This window comes from Hyla sarda, chromosome 2 (genome assembly GCF_029499605.1).
Source record: "Hyla sarda isolate aHylSar1 chromosome 2, aHylSar1.hap1, whole genome shotgun sequence".
Lineage (NCBI taxonomy): Eukaryota > Metazoa > Chordata > Amphibia > Anura > Hylidae > Hyla > Hyla sarda.
In genome coordinates this window covers 244,162,508-244,181,486 of record NC_079190.1, presented here as the reverse complement: position 1 = coordinate 244,181,486, position 18,979 = coordinate 244,162,508, and the positions used below count along the sequence as shown (strand labels likewise).

Here is an 18,979-nt window from a genome sequence, read left to right as displayed (position 1 = left end):
GGTTCACCTCTGTGTTGTGACTCCCATTAATATTGAAATGTGCAGCTGACTGTAAGAAGTACAGTACATTGACAAATACCATTTACTAAGGAATTTCTTTTCTTTCTATTACCAGACCATCATTGGTGAGTTCCAAAAAGAACAGGAAAAGTTTGTACAGGAGAAATCAAGTAAAAAGACAGGTCTGTATTGTTTTCCATAGCCGTGCTGAGTGATTTATTTTACAGAGGCACCGATCCATAGCTTTGATATGGCTCTGACAAGCAGATTTTGTTTTCCTACAAGCACATACATACATATTACAGATCTCCATTCCTGACGTGTGTTTGTTAGTATTGTACTGAATGGCAAGTTACCATGCCTGTCCTGTTCTTCCTGTTTGATTCTCTATGTGTATCCTGTTTACTTGTACTGTATTGTATTGTTTTACTGTTTGCACATTGTTAAAGTGTAAGTTCAGTACTAGGCAATCCTGTCCAGTGGACTACATATATTGTTTTGTTCTAAGCTTTAGTTTCTCACCACCATGTGTCTGCTTGTAAAGGTTTATTATTTTACACTTGTTCAACTCCCTAATATATACTACTGTTTTTTTTTTCTACAGATTTTTGTTATAGTTAAAAACACTAACCTGCCCTGATCCATAATGTCCAAATCAGAAAAATAGACCAGGAGAAGCTCAGCAGATTCAAATATAGTTTTGTTAGAATTATTCCAACAGACAAAACTAAGGAAAAAGAAAAATGTTTTTGTCTATAGGTTGCTGAAGATAATGTATTACACTACACCACTAGATCCTCATATTATTTAAAAAATGTTTCATATTGTGCACTCCCCAAAACACAGTGTACTAGGGGTGCACTGAAACTAAAATTTTGGGCCAAAACCAAAAATTTAGGAAGTACTTGGCCAAGAATCTGAATGAAAACTTACCCAAAACTCCCAGCATGTTTTGTGGCTCTGTAGCTGCTGCAGCAGGACAACTCCTAGAAGGAAATGACAACTACCAGCAATGCATAAGGGGCAGTAACACAAAGTGCAAGTACCACTATAGTACAGCCTTTGGCGGCCAGGACATACTAGGATATGTAGCTCTGCACGAACTGCAGAGCCGCAGGTTGCAAATCACAGCTCTATAGCAGTACAAGCACAAAGTTAATTCATGTGTTAATGTCAGTAACACATAAATAAACTGTTTACAGGGACTGATAAAGAGCAGTGAACCGCAACCTATAATACTGCCCTTTTGTAGAAAACTTCATACAGCCCCACCTACTGTATGTCATCATCACAGGTCCTTCAGCAACAATCTCACTATCACAGCTCAGCCCCACCTACTCTATGTCATCATCACAGGTCCTTCAGCCACAATCTCATCACAGCTCAGCCCCACCTACTGTATGTCATCATCACAGGTCCTTCAGCAACAATCTCACTATCACAGCTCAGCCCCACCTACTCTATGTCATCATCACGGGTCCTTCAGCCACAATCTCATCACAGCTCAGCCGCATCTACTCAACATCATCATCACAGGTCCTACAGCCACAATTTCATTATTACAGCTCAGCCCCACCTACTCTATGTCATCATTACAGGTCGTACAGCCACAATCTCATTGTCACAGCTCAGCCCCACCTACTCTGTCATCATCACAGGTCCTTCAGCCACAATCTCATTGTCACAGCTCAGCCCCATCTACTCCACATCATCATCACAGGTCCTACAGCCACAATTTCACTATGGGTGCATGCACACCACGTTTTTGCTATACAGTTCCCGTATACGGTTTCAAGTTAAAAACCATATGGAACTGTATAGAAAACAGTATGCATTGACTTAACATTGTCAACCGTATGTCAAACGCATCATGCGGTTTAGTCCGTTTTGCACCTTATATGGTTTTGTCCATTTTTTTTACCCGTACCCAAAAACGTAGTTTACCACGTTTTATGGTGCGGGTGAAAAACTGTATTAAACCGTATACGTTTTTTTTTTTTTAACATGGGAGTCAATGCGAACCGTACAGAACTGTATGTGCGTACGGTTCCATCCAGTTTTCACCATACGGTTTTTGACTTTGCACAGTTTCTTGTCTTGGAATTTCAATCAAACAAGTGAAACTTTATTCAAAATGGAGTGAAAAGTTAAAAATGTATACGTTTTTTTTCTTAAAAAACGGATGCAACCGGACATCATTTTTCAAACAGTATACGGTTTTCAACCGTATATGGGTTAAAATTTGTACACATGTTTTGAGGAATCCGTTTTTTGGGAACTGTATTGCAAAAACGTGGTGTGAATGCACCCTGTCACAGCTCAGCCCCACCTACTCTATGTCATCATCACATATCCAACAGCGACAATCTCATCACAGCTCAGCCCCACCTACTCTATGTCATCATCACAGGTCCTTCAGCCACAATCTCATTATCACAGCTCAGCCCCACCTACTCTGTTATCATCACAGCTCAGCCCCGCCTGCTGTCATCATCACAGCTCAGCCCCGCCTGCTGTCATCATCACAGCTCAGCGCCGCCTGCTGTCATCATCACAGCTCGGCCCCGCCTGCTGTCGTCATCACAGCTCAGCCCCGCCTGCTGTCGTCATGACAGCTCGGCCCCACCTGCTCTGTCGTCATGACAGCTCGGCCCCACCTGCTCTGTCGTCATGACAGCTCGGCCCCACCTGCTCTGTCGTCATGACAGCTCGGCCCCACCTGCTCTGTCGTCATGACAGCTCGGCCCCACCTGCTCTGTCGTCATGACAGCTCGGCCCCACCTGCTCTGTTGTCATGACAGCTCGGCCCCACCTGCTCTGTCGTCATGACAGCTCGGCCCCACCTGCTCTGTCGTCATGACAGCTCGGCCCCACCTGCTCTGTCGTCATAGCAGGTCCTTCAAGGACAAACTCATCACATCATGTGCATGGATTTTAATGAAAGGTATTAAGTTATATGGTGTCTATTTTCCCACAATACAATACAAGATATTATTTTGCACAGCAACTCCTGCGCTATAACAAGATTCTCACATTAACGAATGCAGATTGACAAATTTATACTATTATTGTTAACCACATAAAACACTTTACTGACAAAAAAAATTGCTCAAAAAGTCATATGTGCTCCTAAATGATGCCGATAAAAAACTACATCTCAACCCTTGAAAAACAAGTTCTCAGGCAGCTCCATACACACAAAAATATAAACGTTATGGGTGTTAAAATTTGACTATGTAAAGCAATTTTTTGAAAGTTTTTTTATTTTTTTTAATTTCAGTTTGTAAAAGCAATAAAACATAACAAGCTATATAAAAATTGTTATAGTTGTAACAAATAAAGTAACATCACGTGTTTACTGCTGAAATTAAATCCCAAAAATTTAAGGATTGTCACAGTTTTTACTCCATTCCATACAAATAATTTTTTTTTTGTTTCTTAATATATTAAATTACACCTAGTGCTGTAAAACAGCAAGCAAATGATCTGTTTTATTCTCTTTTAATAGACACTGCGGTTCCTCCATGGGTTGGCTATAGTGAGGAGGAAACTATTCAACAGCAAATCTTGGCCCTGTCAGCGGTAAGAATTGTCTTGTAACACTTATAGTAGTTCAGTCTTCTTATCACTAAATTCACAATGGCCCAGATTTATCAATCTAAGGAAAAAACTGTCTGCTTTATCCATAGTAACCAACCAGAGCTCAACCAGTGTTTTTTTTTTTTCCTCCGACAGGTTGATAAATCTGGCCTATTCCCTTTATAAAATGAAGGCATGTATAGTAATGTTTTTAACCGGTTGCCGTCAAAGGACGAGCCAGCTCGTCCTGAGACGGCAACCGTTGTATGACGCAGGCTCCAAATTCGGCGATTGCCGCGGCCGGCTATTTACCCTTTTAGATTGCCGCTGCCAAAGTTGACAGCGGTGTCTAAACCATCCCTGCTGGTCCAGTGGGACGGGCGGGGGGGGCGATCCACTGCTGAGGTAGCCGGAGGGCTTACCTCTCGTCCTATGCCGGCTGCTGCGCTGTGAATGATAAAGCCCGGCAGGACCAGGCTTTATCAATTGAGCACACAGATCAATGTGGTTCTATGGAACCACATTAATCTGTATGAGGAATCTGATGATTCCTAAAAGTGTTTAAAAAAGTTGAATAAAAAGTTTAAAAACAAACAAACCATTAACCCCTTCATTAATAAAAGTTTAAATCACCCGTCTTTTCCCAAATTCCATATAAAAAATATGTAACCGTGATAAAAATGAACATATGTGGTATCGCCAAATGTCTGAACTATAAAAATATATTGTTAATTAACCTGTTCAGGACCCAGGGCGTAATTTTACGCCCCGGCGCCATGGTACTTAAGGACCCAGGGTGTAAACTTACGCCCTGGCGGTTTCCGGTCCCTGCCGCGCGCCGGGCAGAGATCGGGAGCGGATGTCGGCGATCGCCGCAAATCGCAAGGGAAATCGCCCTTGCGATCTGCGGCGATACCGGGCTGATCGGGTCTCTGGGACCCGACCGCCCGGTAATTTTGCATGATCCCGGCTGTCACAGACAGCCAGGACCATGCTGAAGCATAGGAGCGAGGTGGCAAGCCTGCCACCTCCTCCGATCCCCTGCGATCCGTCGGTTAGTTAACCGACCAATCGCAGGAGGGGGGGCGGTTACTTCCTCCCGCCCTGCCCGGCCCCTGAAAGTCCGGAGAGGACGGGAGGAAGACCGGAGGATGCGGCGGGGGACAGGGGAGTGCTGGGGACCGGCCCCGTCCCTAAAGACCCGGATCCCTGCGATGAAGACGGCGGCGACAGGTGAGTGGATCTTCAGCTGCGGTCAAGCCCTTTACAGCAATGCACGTCGCCGTAAAGCGACATGCATTGCTGTAATGGGACCCTGTATACTACAACTCCCAGCATGCCCAGACAGCCCTTGGCGTCTGGGCATGCTGGGAGTTGCAGTTTTGCAACATCTGGAGGTCCACAGTTTGGAGACCACTGTGCCCTTCCAGATGTTGCAAAACTACACATCCTCAGCATGCCCTTACTGTCCAGGCATACTGGGAGTTGTAGTTCTGTATAACATCTGGCCCTTCAGATGTTGCAGAACTACAACTCCAAGCATGCCTTGACAGTTTTGGCATACTGGGAGTTGTAGTTTTGCAACATCTGGAAGGGCACAGATTGGGAACCACTGTATTAGTGGTCTGCAAACTGTAGTCCTCCAGATGTTGCAAAACTACAACTACAAGCATGCTGGGAGTTGTAGTTCGGCAACATCTGGCTCTAAATATGTTGCCGAACTACTACTCCCAGCATGCCTGAGAATGCTGGGAGTTGTGGTTTTGCAACAACTGGAGGCACACTGGTTGGGAAACATTGTCTGTTTCCTAACTCAGTGTTTCCCAACCCGTGTGCCTCCAGCTGTTGCAAAACTATAACTACCAGCATGCACTGATAGACTGTGCATGCTGGGAGTTGTAGTTTTGCAACAGCTGGAGGTCCCCCTTCTGTGAATGTACAGGATACATTCACATGGGCAGGGGGCTTACAGTGATTATCAGGCTGCAAGTTTGCGATGCAGCAAATTTTGCGCGGCAGCGGAAACTCGCTGTAATCCCCCGCCCGTGTGACTGTACCCTAAAAACACTACACTACACTAACACAAAATAAAATAAAAAGTAAAAAAACACTACATATACACATACCCCTACACAGCCCCCCTCCCCTCCCCAATAAAAATGAAAAACGTCTGGTACGCCACTGTTTCCAAAATGGAGCCTCCAGCTGTTGCAAAACAACAACTCCCAGTATTGCCGGACAGCCGTTGACTGTCCAAGCATGCTGGGAGTTTTGCAACAGCTGGAGGCACCCTGTTTGGGAATTACTGGCGTAGAATACCCCTATGTCCACCCCTATGCAAGTCCCTAATTCAGGCCTCAAATGCGCATGGCGCTCTCACTTCGGAGCCCTGTCGTATTTCAAGGCAACAGTTTAGGGTCACATATGGGGTATCGCCGTACTCGGGAGAAATTGCCTAACAAATTTTGGGGGGCTTTTTCTCCTTTCACCCCTTATGAAAAGGTGAAGTTGGGGTCTACACCAGCATGTTAGTGTAAAAAAATAAATTTTTTACACTAACATGCTGGTGTTGCCTTATACTTTTCATTTTGACAAGAGGTAAAAGGGAAAAAAGACCCCCAAAATTTGTAACACAATTTCTCCCGAGTACGGAGATACCCCATATGCGGGCGCAAAGTGCTCTGGGGGGCGCACAACAAGGCCCAGAAGGGAGAGTGCACCATGTACATTTGAGGGGATTTGCACAGGGGTGGCTGATTGTTACAGCGGTTTTGACAAACGCAAAAAAAAAAAAACCCACATGTGACCCCATTTCGGAAACTACACCCCTCACGGAATGTAATGAGGGGTGCAGTGAGAATTTACACCCCACTGGTGTCTGACAGATCTTTGGAACAGTGGGCTGTGCAAATAAAACATTTTGTACAGCCCACTGTTTCAAAGATCTGACAGACACCAGTGGGTTGTACATTCTCACTGTACCCCTTGTTACGTTCCTCAAGGGGTCTAGTTTCCAAAATGGTATGCCATGTGGGGGTTATTTTGCTGTCCTGGCACCATAGGGGCTTCCTAAATGCGACATGCCCCCAAGCAAAATTTGCTCTCAAAAAGCCAAATATGACTCCTTCTCTTCTGAGCATTGTAGTTCGCCCGTAGTGCACCTCAGGTCAACCCTTGCAAAAATGTGAAATTTGGGGGGAAACACACATTTTAGTGAAAAAAATTATATATTTTTTTACATATGCAAAAGTCGTGAAACACCTGTGGGGTATTAAGGCTCGCTTTATTCCTTGTTACGTTCCTCAAGGGGTCTAGTTTCCAAAATGGTATGCCATGTGGAGGGGTTTTGCTGTTCTGGCACCATAGGGGCTTCCTAAATGCAACATGCCCCCCAAAAACCATTTCAGAAAAACGTACACTCAAAATCCCCTTGTCGCTCCTTTGCTTCTGAGCCCTCTACTGCGCCCGCCGAACACTTTACATAGACATATGAGGTATGTGCTTACTCGAGAGAAATTGGGCTACAAAAATAACAATCCATTTTCTCCTTTTACCCCTTGTAAAAATTCAAAAATTTGGTCTACAAGAACATGCGAGTGTAAAAAATGAAGATTGGGAATTTTCTCCTACACTTTGCTGCTATTCCTGTGAAACACCTAAAGGGTTAAAATGCTGACTGAATGTAATTTTGAATACTTTGGGTGGTGCAGTTTTTATAATGGGGTCATTTGTGGGGTATTTCTAAGATGAAGACCCTTCAAATCCACTGCAAACCTGAACTGGTCCCTGAAAAATTGTGATTTTGGAAATTTTGCGAAAAATTGGAAAATTGCTGCTGAACTTTGAAGCCCTCTGGTGTCTTCCAAAAGTAAAAACATGTCAATTTTATGATGCAAACATAAAGTAGACATATTGTATATGTGAATTAAAAAATATAATTATTTGGAATATCCATTTTCCTTACAAGCAGAGAGCTTCAAAGTTAGAAAAATGCTAAATTTTCTAATTTTTCATCAAATTTTGGGATTTTTCACCAAGAAAGGATGCAAGTTACCACAAAATTTTACCACTATGTTAAAGTAGAATATGTCATGAAAAAACTAGGAATCAGAATGATAACTAAAAGCATTCCAGAGTTATTAATGTTTAAAGTGACAGTGGTCAGATGTTCAAAAAATGGCCGGGTCCTAAGGTGTAAAATGGCTGGGTCCTTAAGGGGTTAAACCGCACTGTCAATGGTGTACGCGCAAAAAAAATTCAAAAGTCCAAAATAGTGTATTTTTGGTCACTTTTTATATCAAGAAAAAATTTATAAAAAGCGATCAAAAAGTCAGATCAATACAAAAATGGTACCGCTAAAAACTTCTTCATACCGCCCTGTACACGTAAAAAAAAAGTTATATGTGTCCAAAGATGAAAATGTTTAAATGTATAAATTTTCGTGCATGTAGTTATGATTTTTTCCAGAAGTAAGACAAAATCAAACCTATTATAAGTAGGGTATCCATTTGTATGGAACTATAGAATAGTGAGGTGTCATTTTTTTTACCGAAAAATATACTGCGTACAAAAGGAAGCCCACAAAATTTACAAAAATTGCTTTCTTTTTTCAATTTTGTCGTACAGTGAATTATTATTATGATTATTGTTTGTTTTTTTTGATGGTTTCGCCGTAGATTTTTGGGTAAAATGACTGCAATTACAAAGTAGAATTGGTGGCGCAACAAAATAAGCCCTCATATCGATTTTGCAAAATTGAAAGGGTTATGATTTTTAAAATGTAAGGAGGAAAAAATTAAAGTGCAAAATCGGAAAATGCTCGGTCCTTAATTAAGGGGTTAAGCTACAGGACCTTGTATGGTTCAGAAATTGATCAGACTGTTCTATTTTTTGTTTGGCTTTCTAGAAAGTTCCAACACATAGGCCCTCATTTACTAAGTTTTCCGGGTTGTATTTTTTTCTTTTTTTCCACTGATAGCTAGGGCTTTTCACACATATTTACTAATGTGTCGCATGTGAGTGTCGCACAATGTCGCATACGAGTTATAGTGTCGCAGCAGAATCCCTCTCGGATTCTGACAAGATTCCGGTCAGAATTCATTCCATTCAGAAGCGCGTGAGAGGGAGAAAAGAACTGCTTTCTGTTTGCTGGAGATTATGGCTCCAGCAAACAGAAAGCACATTACCAACCCCCCCCCCCCCCTCCTGTCACATTACACCCCCCCCTCCTCTCCTGTCACATTCTTGTATTCTTGTACTGCAGTAATACACTGGGTTTCCCAGGCTGATTTCAAATCTTCCTGCAGGACCCAGAAACCGAGTGTATTACTGCAGAACAAGACCTTTCCCCATCAGCCAATCACTGGCTTGACACATGTCACCACTGCGGCCAGTGATTGGCGGAAAAGGCCCTACTGTACTAAGAAGAGAGTAAACTCCAGAGCACACGGAGACGAATCTGCACGACCGGGACTAGGTGAGCAAAATTTTAATGTTTTATTTTTTTCTCCCTGCTCACTATGCTCAGTGTTTTTCAAGCAGGGTGCCTCCAGCTGTTTTGAAACTACTACTCCCAGCATGCCCGGACAGCCTTTGCCGGTTTGGGCATGCTGAGAGGTGTAGTTTTGCAACAACTGGAGGCACCCTGGTTGGAAAATAGTTTGCACAAACTTGAACACATTTTTTGCAACAGCTTGCAGCTGTCGGTTAAAAAACATAAAACCCGAGTAATGTGGTCGGGAAAATTGGTAAATATGTGTCAAAGTAAGGTTTTTGTCGGGGAACGCCCCGTTTTAGGCTTTTCAGCAAGCCTAGTCGGGTGGTTCGGGAATTAGTGGTGCAGACAATGTGCGACAACATAAACCCGACAAATGCTGTCGGTTTGGTGATAGTAAATGAGGGCCATAATCTATGAATCCTTAATACATTGCTGGTAAAATGTATATTAGGATAATTGTCTTTCTATATGACTCATTCTGTCTGTTATAGTAAATAGTTTCTGTGGAAATGATTTATGTTTTGCATTATTTTTGTCATAGACTGTAGTACAGTACTAGTGTCTCTATATTATCTAAATCATTGACTATTTGAAAGCCTTAACAAAAATAAGAATAAAAGTACACAGAGATAGATAGATACAAAATAAAATACATGGATTCAAAGATCAGAGTATGTATTGTGGCCAAACTTAAATGGTCACTGTTTATTTAAAACAACTTCCCTCCCAAAAGTGACTCCTTAAAGGACATCTGCAGTGGAAAATACAGGATACGTTGGGACCTCTCCTGCACGGGGTCGTGGCTGTATGACGTGGGGGCCCACATGCCTCCTCCATGTAACTCTATGGGAGAGGCGGGGAGGCAGCATTTGTGCCTCCCCGCCTCTCCCATAGAACTGTATGGAGAGGGGGCGTAACTGTCGACCTCTCACAATGAGCCCTAATACCGGGGGCCCGTTTAGGTGGGACACCCTGCGATCAAACACTTATCCCCTATCCTGTGGATAGGGGATAAGTGTTTTACACTGCAGTTGTCCTTTAATTTCCAAAATAGCTCTATCATCTTGGCCACTTCTTTACAAACTGTTTGTTAAGGGAATTTTGTCTCTAGCAGCAGAGAGCAAAGGTCCAAGACAGAACGCTTAGAGTTATGCACTAGACAGAGCCACTGGTCTACACTATGCCTTAAATATAAGTCAAGGTATTCCTCTTATCTTATACCACCTATAAAGTTCTGGGCAGATGTCCATGTATAAATACCTGTGTTCTTACTATGTACACTGAGCTGCCTCTTGAATGTAATCCTCTCTTCCCCCTCCCATTAATCTTTATCATTATTAGCAGCAGTTCACTGCTTAGACCAGGGCTGTTTTGTGATGTTATCATCTTTGCTGCTTTCTGCTCTTATAGCACCTTACAACTATAGCTCATTAACCCTCTTCTCCCCACTACATGCTGTTTTCACTGTAAATCATCCCCCAGCACAGTGTCAGCCTATTCAAGTCACAGCATAGCTGAAAGGAGGAGAGCTGTTGAATATGTGCTGTTTAGCATCTAAACAGCTTTTAGATAAGTCATTGGTGTTTTGGGTACCCTGTGACTCCTCTACTGATACAGCCTACCTATTTCAGGCTATACCAGCAGTGCACCAATAACATAAAGTGAAAAAACTGTTAAGATAACATCACATCGCAGAAGAAAATTGAATAAAAAGTGATCAAAAAGTCAGTTAAACAATAGATCATGCCGTAAAAAAATGAGCCTGTACACAGATGAATAGGTGGATAAAGGGAAAAAGTTATGGGGACAAGAAAAAGTAAAAGAAAATAAGTTATCCAAATTTGGTATAGTTGGAATTCTACTGATCCATGCAACAATTTTGTCATTTTTTTTACCTTGCGCTGAGTGCCTCCCAAAATTGCAGTTAAATAAATTTTTCCTTTTCATTAATTTATTTATTTATTTATTCAGTCTTTGTAATACATTATGTGGTAAAATAAAGGGTGTCTTAGAGGGTAGAGGAAGAAAACGTAAAGCAAAAAATCAAAATTCGGGGGGGTTGGGGGAGAGCGGAAAAGGGTTAAATAATATGCTTTGCTCTTGGTGTTTCCACCATAGGAGGCTGTAAATAGATTAACGGGGTACTCCACCCCTGAACATCTAATCCCCTCTACAAAGGATAGGGCATAAGATGTCTGATCGTGGGGGGGTCCAGCCGCTGGGAACCCCCGTGAACTCTGGGCCAGCACTGTGGCGTTCTGAACACTGAAGCTTGGAGCTTCTGTCTTCATGACATCACGCTACGCTCTTTCTATTCATGTCTATAGAATGGGGCATGACAACTAGTACATAGCCGTCACGCCTCCTCCCATAGACGTGAATGGAGGGGGCAGGACTGCTGTAGTCATCTGTCATGGAGTGGAGTTTGCTCCATGCATCGGGTGACTAGGTTGCCATGTCTGAGTTCGCGGGGGGTCCCAGGGGCCGGACCCCCGCGATCAGCCATCTTATCCCCTATCCTTTTGGATTGGGGATAATCTGCAATTACTGGTTACTGCAGCTCATCTGCCACTTGTTTCAGTGGGAACTGAGCTGTTATAACCGAGCATGACCACTACACATTGAACAAAGGCTCAGGCAACTGATCGGTGGGCGCTGCCATGTGTCAGCACCTTGCCAGTCAGCTGTTGATGGCCTTTTGACCTTGAGAATAAGCCATGAATAATTTTAAAAACCCATTTAACACTTAGCCTATAAATGCTATATTTTTCTTTTATCTGATTTTTTTTAAGGACAGGAGAAACTTCCTTAGAGACCCTCCTGCTGGTGTCCATTTTAATTTTGACTTTGACCAGATGTATCCCGTTGCCCTTGTGATGCTTCAGGAAGACGAGTTGCTCAATCGGATGAGATTTGATCTTGTTCCAAAACTGTAAGTGTTCTTCATGTTTGACAAATAGTCTACACAGTATAAGGAAACCAGTCCCATTCCCACAAGTCATGATGGTTTGCACGAACAAATGAAGATTGCCTCATACTGCTGACTACTGTGACTCGCTTTTTAAGCAGATTTATGTAAATAAAATCAGGCTGTTTGGATCACAGAGCATTAATAAAGACTGGATACAACTGTACCCACATCTGCACTGTATAGGTTTAAGCTCCTGAATGTAAAAAATAATGTTTTCTTTGAAAAAATGAAAGAGAGATCTTAAAAATGTGGATAGATTGAAGCTCAAAGTATATTAGAGAATTAAATATTTTTTTATTTTTATTAATGAGTAGGACCTCCTTTTGCACATTGCAGCTGAAATACATCAAGGGATAGACAAATCTAATTTTAAAACAAAATTTGCCTTTTTTGTTCCACTCAAATACAGATACTAATTCCTTGACAGAAGCAGGTGGGGGGGGGGGGGGGGAAATCTGCTCCTAAAATTGTTCTCAATGATGTCCCACACAGACTCTGTAATATTAACCCCTTAAGGACACAGCCCATTTTGACCTTAAAGCCGCAGCCAATTTAATTTTTGCGTTTTCGATTTTTTTTTTTTCCTCCTCGCCTTCCAAAATCCATAACTTTTATATTTCCATTCACAGACCCATATGAGGGCTTGTTTTTTGTGTGACCAGTTGTACTTTGTAATGACATTACTCATTTTACCCTAAAATGTATGGCTTCATTTTCACACTGTACACTTTACCGTAAAATTACATTTCTATTATTGAACCACCCTTAAAAAAATTCTCAAGCTTTTTTTTTTTTTTTTTTTTAACGAAATCAGTACATTTAAAATTGCCGTATTTTGACCATCTCTAACTTTCTTATTTTTCCGTATTTAGGGATGTGTGAGCTTTTTATTACATTTCTTGCAGTTTGATGGGACAAAAAAGCTGAAATCTTTGCGTCCATCGTACGGGATCATTAACATTCTATTTTTTTTATAGTTTGGACATTTACGTATGCGACAATACCAAATATGTTTAATTTTTTTACGCTTTTTTGTATTCAAATTGGGGAGGGGCTTTTTTTTAATTTTTGTACCCTTTTTTTATTTAATTAATTTTTTGGTCCCCATATGGGACAATCATTGGATTGCTAATACTGTTCAATGCTATGCATAGGACATAGCACTGATTAGTATTATCAGCAATCTGCTCTGGTCTGCTGGAAGGCTGGAAGGGAACCTCCATCCGCCATCTTGGCTGATGTGATCCCCGCGGCAGTGCCATATTAGTGCCGCACTGCCGCAGATGCCGTGATCTGTATTAATCACGGCATCTGAAGGGTTAATGGCATACATCAGCGCGATCGCAGATGTCCGCCATTACAGGCGGGTCCACGGCTGCTGACAGCCACCGGGACTGCCGTGAATGAAGCGAGCGCAGCTCCTGCGATCACGTCACAGCCGCACCTTAAATGTATGGCGCTGTGCGCGAAGTAACGCTATGGCACGTGTCCTTAAGGTGTTGAAGTCTGGTGATTGTGCTAATCAGTTAGTCAGACAGTGGTCTGCATGATTTCCTCTGCCGCTTGTCACACAGCTGATGTATCTGCGGCTGGAGTTCCGGTACCTCACTACTGTGTGAGGTGCTGACGAAATGACTCGTTGTCTTCTATGGACCCATACCAGTAAGCCAGACAGTGGTTTGCATGGTTTCCTACACCACCTGTCAAACATCACATGGCTGGTGTATCGGCGGCTGTTGTTCCGGTACCTCACTACTGTGCGAGGTTCCCGACGGAATGACTCGCTGTCCACTTTGGATCCATACCAGTATGCTAGACAGTTGTGCGTGTGTTTTCTTCTTCCGACTGTCACATGACACAATATGGGATGTCAGGGATGCATTCCACGGCTCCTCTGCCTGCCTCTATCCTCCTCTGCCTGCCTGCCTCTCCCCGCCCTCCCACCTATGACAAAGGGACACAGTTATCGCCTGTCTAACTGTTCCCTTTTCACCAAACGCCTGGGGGTGTTCTTGTTTAGCCAGACTGTTGTTTACACTGTTTCCGCCGCCATCGGTCTCTGACCTCTTTGCTGCCGCGGACATAGCCAGGTTTCCCGTACCTCAAGGCTGGGTGAGGGATTTGAAGTAGGGTCCCTACAGGTATACGGGATTGATACCAGTCGGACAATCCTTCGTCTGTTGGGTTTTCTACACCACCAGGTCATCCGTTGGATAGGCTGCACTCTAGTTTTTTTTTTTTTTTTTTTTATCCGAGGTATGTGCTCTCAAATCACCCAAGTGCAAGTAAAAAGTGCAAGTGTTCACACAAAAAACCATGCACGAGGATGCGGTCTATCGCAAGCCCTTCTCTGAAAGGAGAGAGGCCCCCCAACAAACCAATCCCTTCGCCTCCGGGCCAAAAGGCACGCAAGGTTCCAGGTACAATGTTCCCTTTCGCTGAAGCTACTCAGGGACCGAAAGTGTTCCCGGCAGACAACCAGGTTGTCACCAAGGAACCAGTAAAACCGGTTTGGCATCATGCCGAAACAGGATGCCACGGGGTATAGCAGGGACGTGAGGAACCTAATGGCCACACACACCTCCCCTAGACCGGCAGGAGGGACACCCTGAAGGGCTACAGCACCCTACCAAATCCTAGTGGAAAAAACGAACACAAAAAGTGGACACGGTGACAAAAAATAAATAACTGGATGTGCGCAGTGTGTAATACTGCCCGGATATCCGACCGGATCTATAAAAATTCCCCGATCCTAGCCGGAAGACCGGGATACTAAGTGTGAGTGCCCAGAAGAGTAAGAGAAAAAGTGCGTGCTATGTGCTTTCATTCAAATGGGGTTGTCAATCTCAAGTGAATTCCGGCACCCTGGGGCACCACTCCCAGGGCACCTGTGCACCTCGGCCTTCACTCTACCCGTACCTTAAAGCCAGATCCAGCAGGGAACAGGTCTCATCCGGGATGACTGCTGTGCTATATAGCCATCACTGGTACACCCATCCTACTGTGTGGTTCCCCATCCTGCCTTGGTGGTCTTCCACACCGCCAACTAACAGGAAAGGTACTACACTTGATCTTAGCCAAAAGGCCGAGAAGCGATAGGCTGCACTCTAGTACCCCGCTTTCTGTGGGAGGTTGAATGGAGTGACCCTGGGTGCTCAGGAATCCTTTACCTGCCGGCCAGACTGTTTTCTGCATGGCTTACTACTACTTCGGGTCATCTACCATACACTGTAAAATGATGAGAAATGGATTTTTTACCATCAAACAGGCAGAGTATATTAAGATCCAATACCCAGTTATAGCTATATTCCATTCTCTTCCCCAAGATCCATAAGGATGTCTTTTCTTCCCCTATAAGGGTTGTTCACACTGAGGAATTCTGCGCGGAAATGCAGGTTAGAGAGTGGGCGTAATATATGTATTTTTTTAAATTCATAAATACTTTCATGCGGAAATTCCGCGTGGAAATGCTTCTGAGTGAAAAAAAAAAATATTGATCTCTATGGGAGAACGACGCTGATTCCGCCTGAAAGAAAGAACATGTTCTTTCTTCAAGCGGAACAGACTTCCTCGTCAGAATTCTGCTTGAGGAAATTCCTCAGTGTGAACTGAGGGGCAGAAATTCTGCACAGCTCTATGGGGATTTTCACTGCTGAATGAATTGGAGAGGAAAAGCGAGCAGAATTACTCGTGGAAATTCCTCTCCAATTCCTCAGTGTGAACATACCCTAAGGCCCATAGTGGCAGGCATTTCTTCCCTCAATGAGCGGTTATGTGCTTGGGTAGATGCCCTATTACAGCCACTAGTGATCAATAAGTGAGATCTCTGCTACAGCACCCGTCATTCGGTGCATGGAGCAAACTCCCCTCTGTGGCCAATGACTGGCGAACGCCCCCTCCATTCAGGTTTATGGAAGGAGGCTTGGCAGTTACATAAGCGGCGGGACCCCCGCGATTAGACAACTTATCCCCTATCCTTTGGATAAATGTTGTCAGTGGAGTACCCCTTTTAAAGGAGATCTACAGCCATAGACAACTTATCCCCTATTCCCAGGATAGGGGATAAGTGTCTGATCATGGGGGGGAGCTGGGACCCCCGCAATCTCCTGTACAGGGCCCAGCTCTGCCCAACTGACACACCCCCTCCATACAGCTCAATGGGCGAGGCATAGATGCTGTGTTCGTGCATCCCCACCTCTCCCATTGAGCTGTATGGAGGTGGTGTGGCGTCACCTCAGTGAGGTAGACGACACGCGCATTAGCTGCGCAGAGCCATGGTAATGCCGGGCCCCGTATGGGAGATCGCGGGGGATCCCAGTGGATACGGAATAAGTGTCTAAGACTGCAGTACTCCTTTAACTAGACAAATTTCACACTCCCTGCAATCCAAAAGACAGGGACTGTAATATACCATCCCTGTCTTCTCTTTGGAGAGCCCGGCTGTCACTGACAGTCTGCTTTCTGCTTGGCCGTTCTAGATGTCGCTGATAGAGCAGAGTTAGGCACCTGAATGTTTTAAGTCTACGGGCAGTCAACATGTGGTTAAATAAAGAAAAACACATGCAGGAGAGTGTGTATTTTAGCTCCACCACTACTATGCCTGCATCTACTAATGTGTTTGATCAAGGCCTTGAACGTTCTATTCTTATATAAATTCTAAACAATAGAGACTGACCCTTGACGTGTCATTTCATTTTACTGGTTTGGTATAGCAGAACTGCATATGAAGGTAGTTATCTGTCTCAAGTGTGTGATGCTTGTTTCCTCTGCAGTGTAAAGGAAGAAGTATTTTGGAGGAATTATTTTTATCGGGTGTCTCTAATAAAGCAATCTGCACAACTGACTGCACTGGCTGCCCAGCAAGCTACTGGAAATTCTGAGAAGACAAACAGCAAGCAGAATGATGGGGACTTAGAAGGTAAAGAGAATGTTTGTTATTGTGGCTGAATAGAAGTGCATAGTGGACGTAATGGAACAGATTTACTAATATTGTCTAATTCTTACATAATGTAATGTTAGGCTAGACAGTCTAAGAATGTGCCAGGTTTATCATAGTGGCCCAGGCTGTTTAATAAATCTACATCAGAATCATGTGCCAAAGTTTTGGTTGCACTTTTGGCACACAGCATCATGTAAAAGTCATACCACCTTTATCTTCTTTTAAAGGAGTAGTCCAGTATAGAAAAACTTATCTCCTATCCTAAGGATAGGGGATAGGTTTCAGGTCACAGGGGGAGCACAAAGCAGCAGCCGACAAGCTTGCCGAAGGCAGCGCTCCGGCTCTCCCATAGAGTGGTATTGAGAAGGCATGTCCGCTGCCGCTTCGTGCGGTGGTGGAGACGCCCATTTCCTGCGGCCTGTCGGGCCCACATTCCCTACATTTTCCTTCTTTTTTTTTTTTTTTTTTTTTTTTTAATACACATGCTCTGATCTGTAGGGTTTTCCTCAGCTGAAATCCACCACATTTTCTTGGAAACCTTAGTAAATATGTTGTAGAGAAACTTGGAAAAATACCCTTTGTAGATGGCGCTTCGGCTCCTTCAGAATGATGAAATGGGACCAAAGTGAGGTATACGGTTCAGTGGAACCATTTTTATTGGTAAGCCAAAATAAAAAACATGCGATGACGCGTTTTCGGGAGGATCCCTCCCTTCCTCAGATCAGGAGGAAGGGAGGGATCCTACCGAAACGCGTCATCGCATGTTTTTTATCTTGCCAATAAAAATGGTTACACTGTGAACCTTATACCTTACTTTGGTCCCATTTCATCATTCTGAAGGAGCCGCAGCGCCATCTACAAAGGGTATTTTTCAAAGTTTCTCTGCAGTCTATCCAGGACAATGCCACTGTTTCCTGTTACCCAGAAGGCCTGGCAGCGACTCCACACCTTTAGTACCCCATTACCGCTGGGGTTATATGCCTATTTATTCTCTAAGGTGAGCGGCCATCTTTATGGTTCCTGTCCAGCTCTGGACCACTCTTAGCTCCTGTTACCAAGGGTAATACACCAGGCGCTGGTACCGGTCTCTCCATTTTTTCTCCCTTACAGATTAGTAAATATGTTTTTTTTTTTTTTTCATTTTAAATGTTTTATTCATTTTATAATAAACATAAGCAAGTAACACCCGGACACGTGTGCCCAGACAACAGTGAAATGAACAGGGTGGTCCTGTGACAGAAGGACCATCACGTATAAACGAACAAAAAAAAAAATACAGAGAAAAAAAAATAAAATAGACAACATTCGAGACAAGTCTAGTAGAGTCCATTATAGTTCCACCAAAACTAAGAAAGTCCAATATAGCTCTCGATGATGGTCGTATCGAAACACTGTAAAGTGAATGTCATGTGAGAGCTTGGGCAACCAGAATCGTAACAGACATAGACAGCATATGTAGATGCAAGCTGAAGCATCTACGGATGGAAACAGGTAGTTGAAATAGGTTGAATAAACAAAGAAATAAACAAAGAAAATAAACAGAGGCTTAATACCTCCTACTAGCCACGGTAGTAAAGATACCAGAAAACAGTGGATGTGAATGCCTAATGCCACTAAGCGTCATGTGTCGAATCACGGCCAGAGTGTGCCGGTAGAGAAGAGCGAGGAAAGGAGCATACAAGAAGACATAGAGGGAAGAGCAAGAAGAAAGTGGATAATGGACAATAGAACAGGTTAAGAGAAATAGTGTGGGCTATGAATCCACATGTCCCACTCTCTGAGGAATTTCGCATCAGCAGAGTTAGCAAGGGCATAAGCTCTCTCATAGGCACAGGAAAGGTTTACATATGTCAAAATATCAGACAGGGTAGGTACTGATGTGGACTTCCACTTTCTAGCGATGTGCAGTTTAGTGGACATGAAAAGGTGAGCCATCAGTGTTCTAGCTGTGGAGGGATAGTCTTGGATGTCTATCAACAGCAGAGCAGTGCAC

At 43.5% G+C, this 18,979-nt stretch overlaps 1 protein-coding gene across 1 annotated transcript in view; it reads left to right on the top strand.

Moving 5' to 3' along the window:
- Window positions 1-18,979, top strand: part of SYAP1 (synapse associated protein 1) — a 46,548-nt gene that overhangs the window by 10,092 nt on the left and 17,477 nt on the right. Inside the window, exons 3-6 of the mRNA XM_056556807.1 lie at window positions 116-182; window positions 3,509-3,582; window positions 11,869-12,008; window positions 16,820-16,965. Of these exons, the coding sequence (XP_056412782.1) occupies window positions 116-182; window positions 3,509-3,582; window positions 11,869-12,008; window positions 16,820-16,965 (427 nt within the window). The remainder of the gene's footprint in view (window positions 1-115; window positions 183-3,508; window positions 3,583-11,868; window positions 12,009-16,819; window positions 16,966-18,979) is intronic.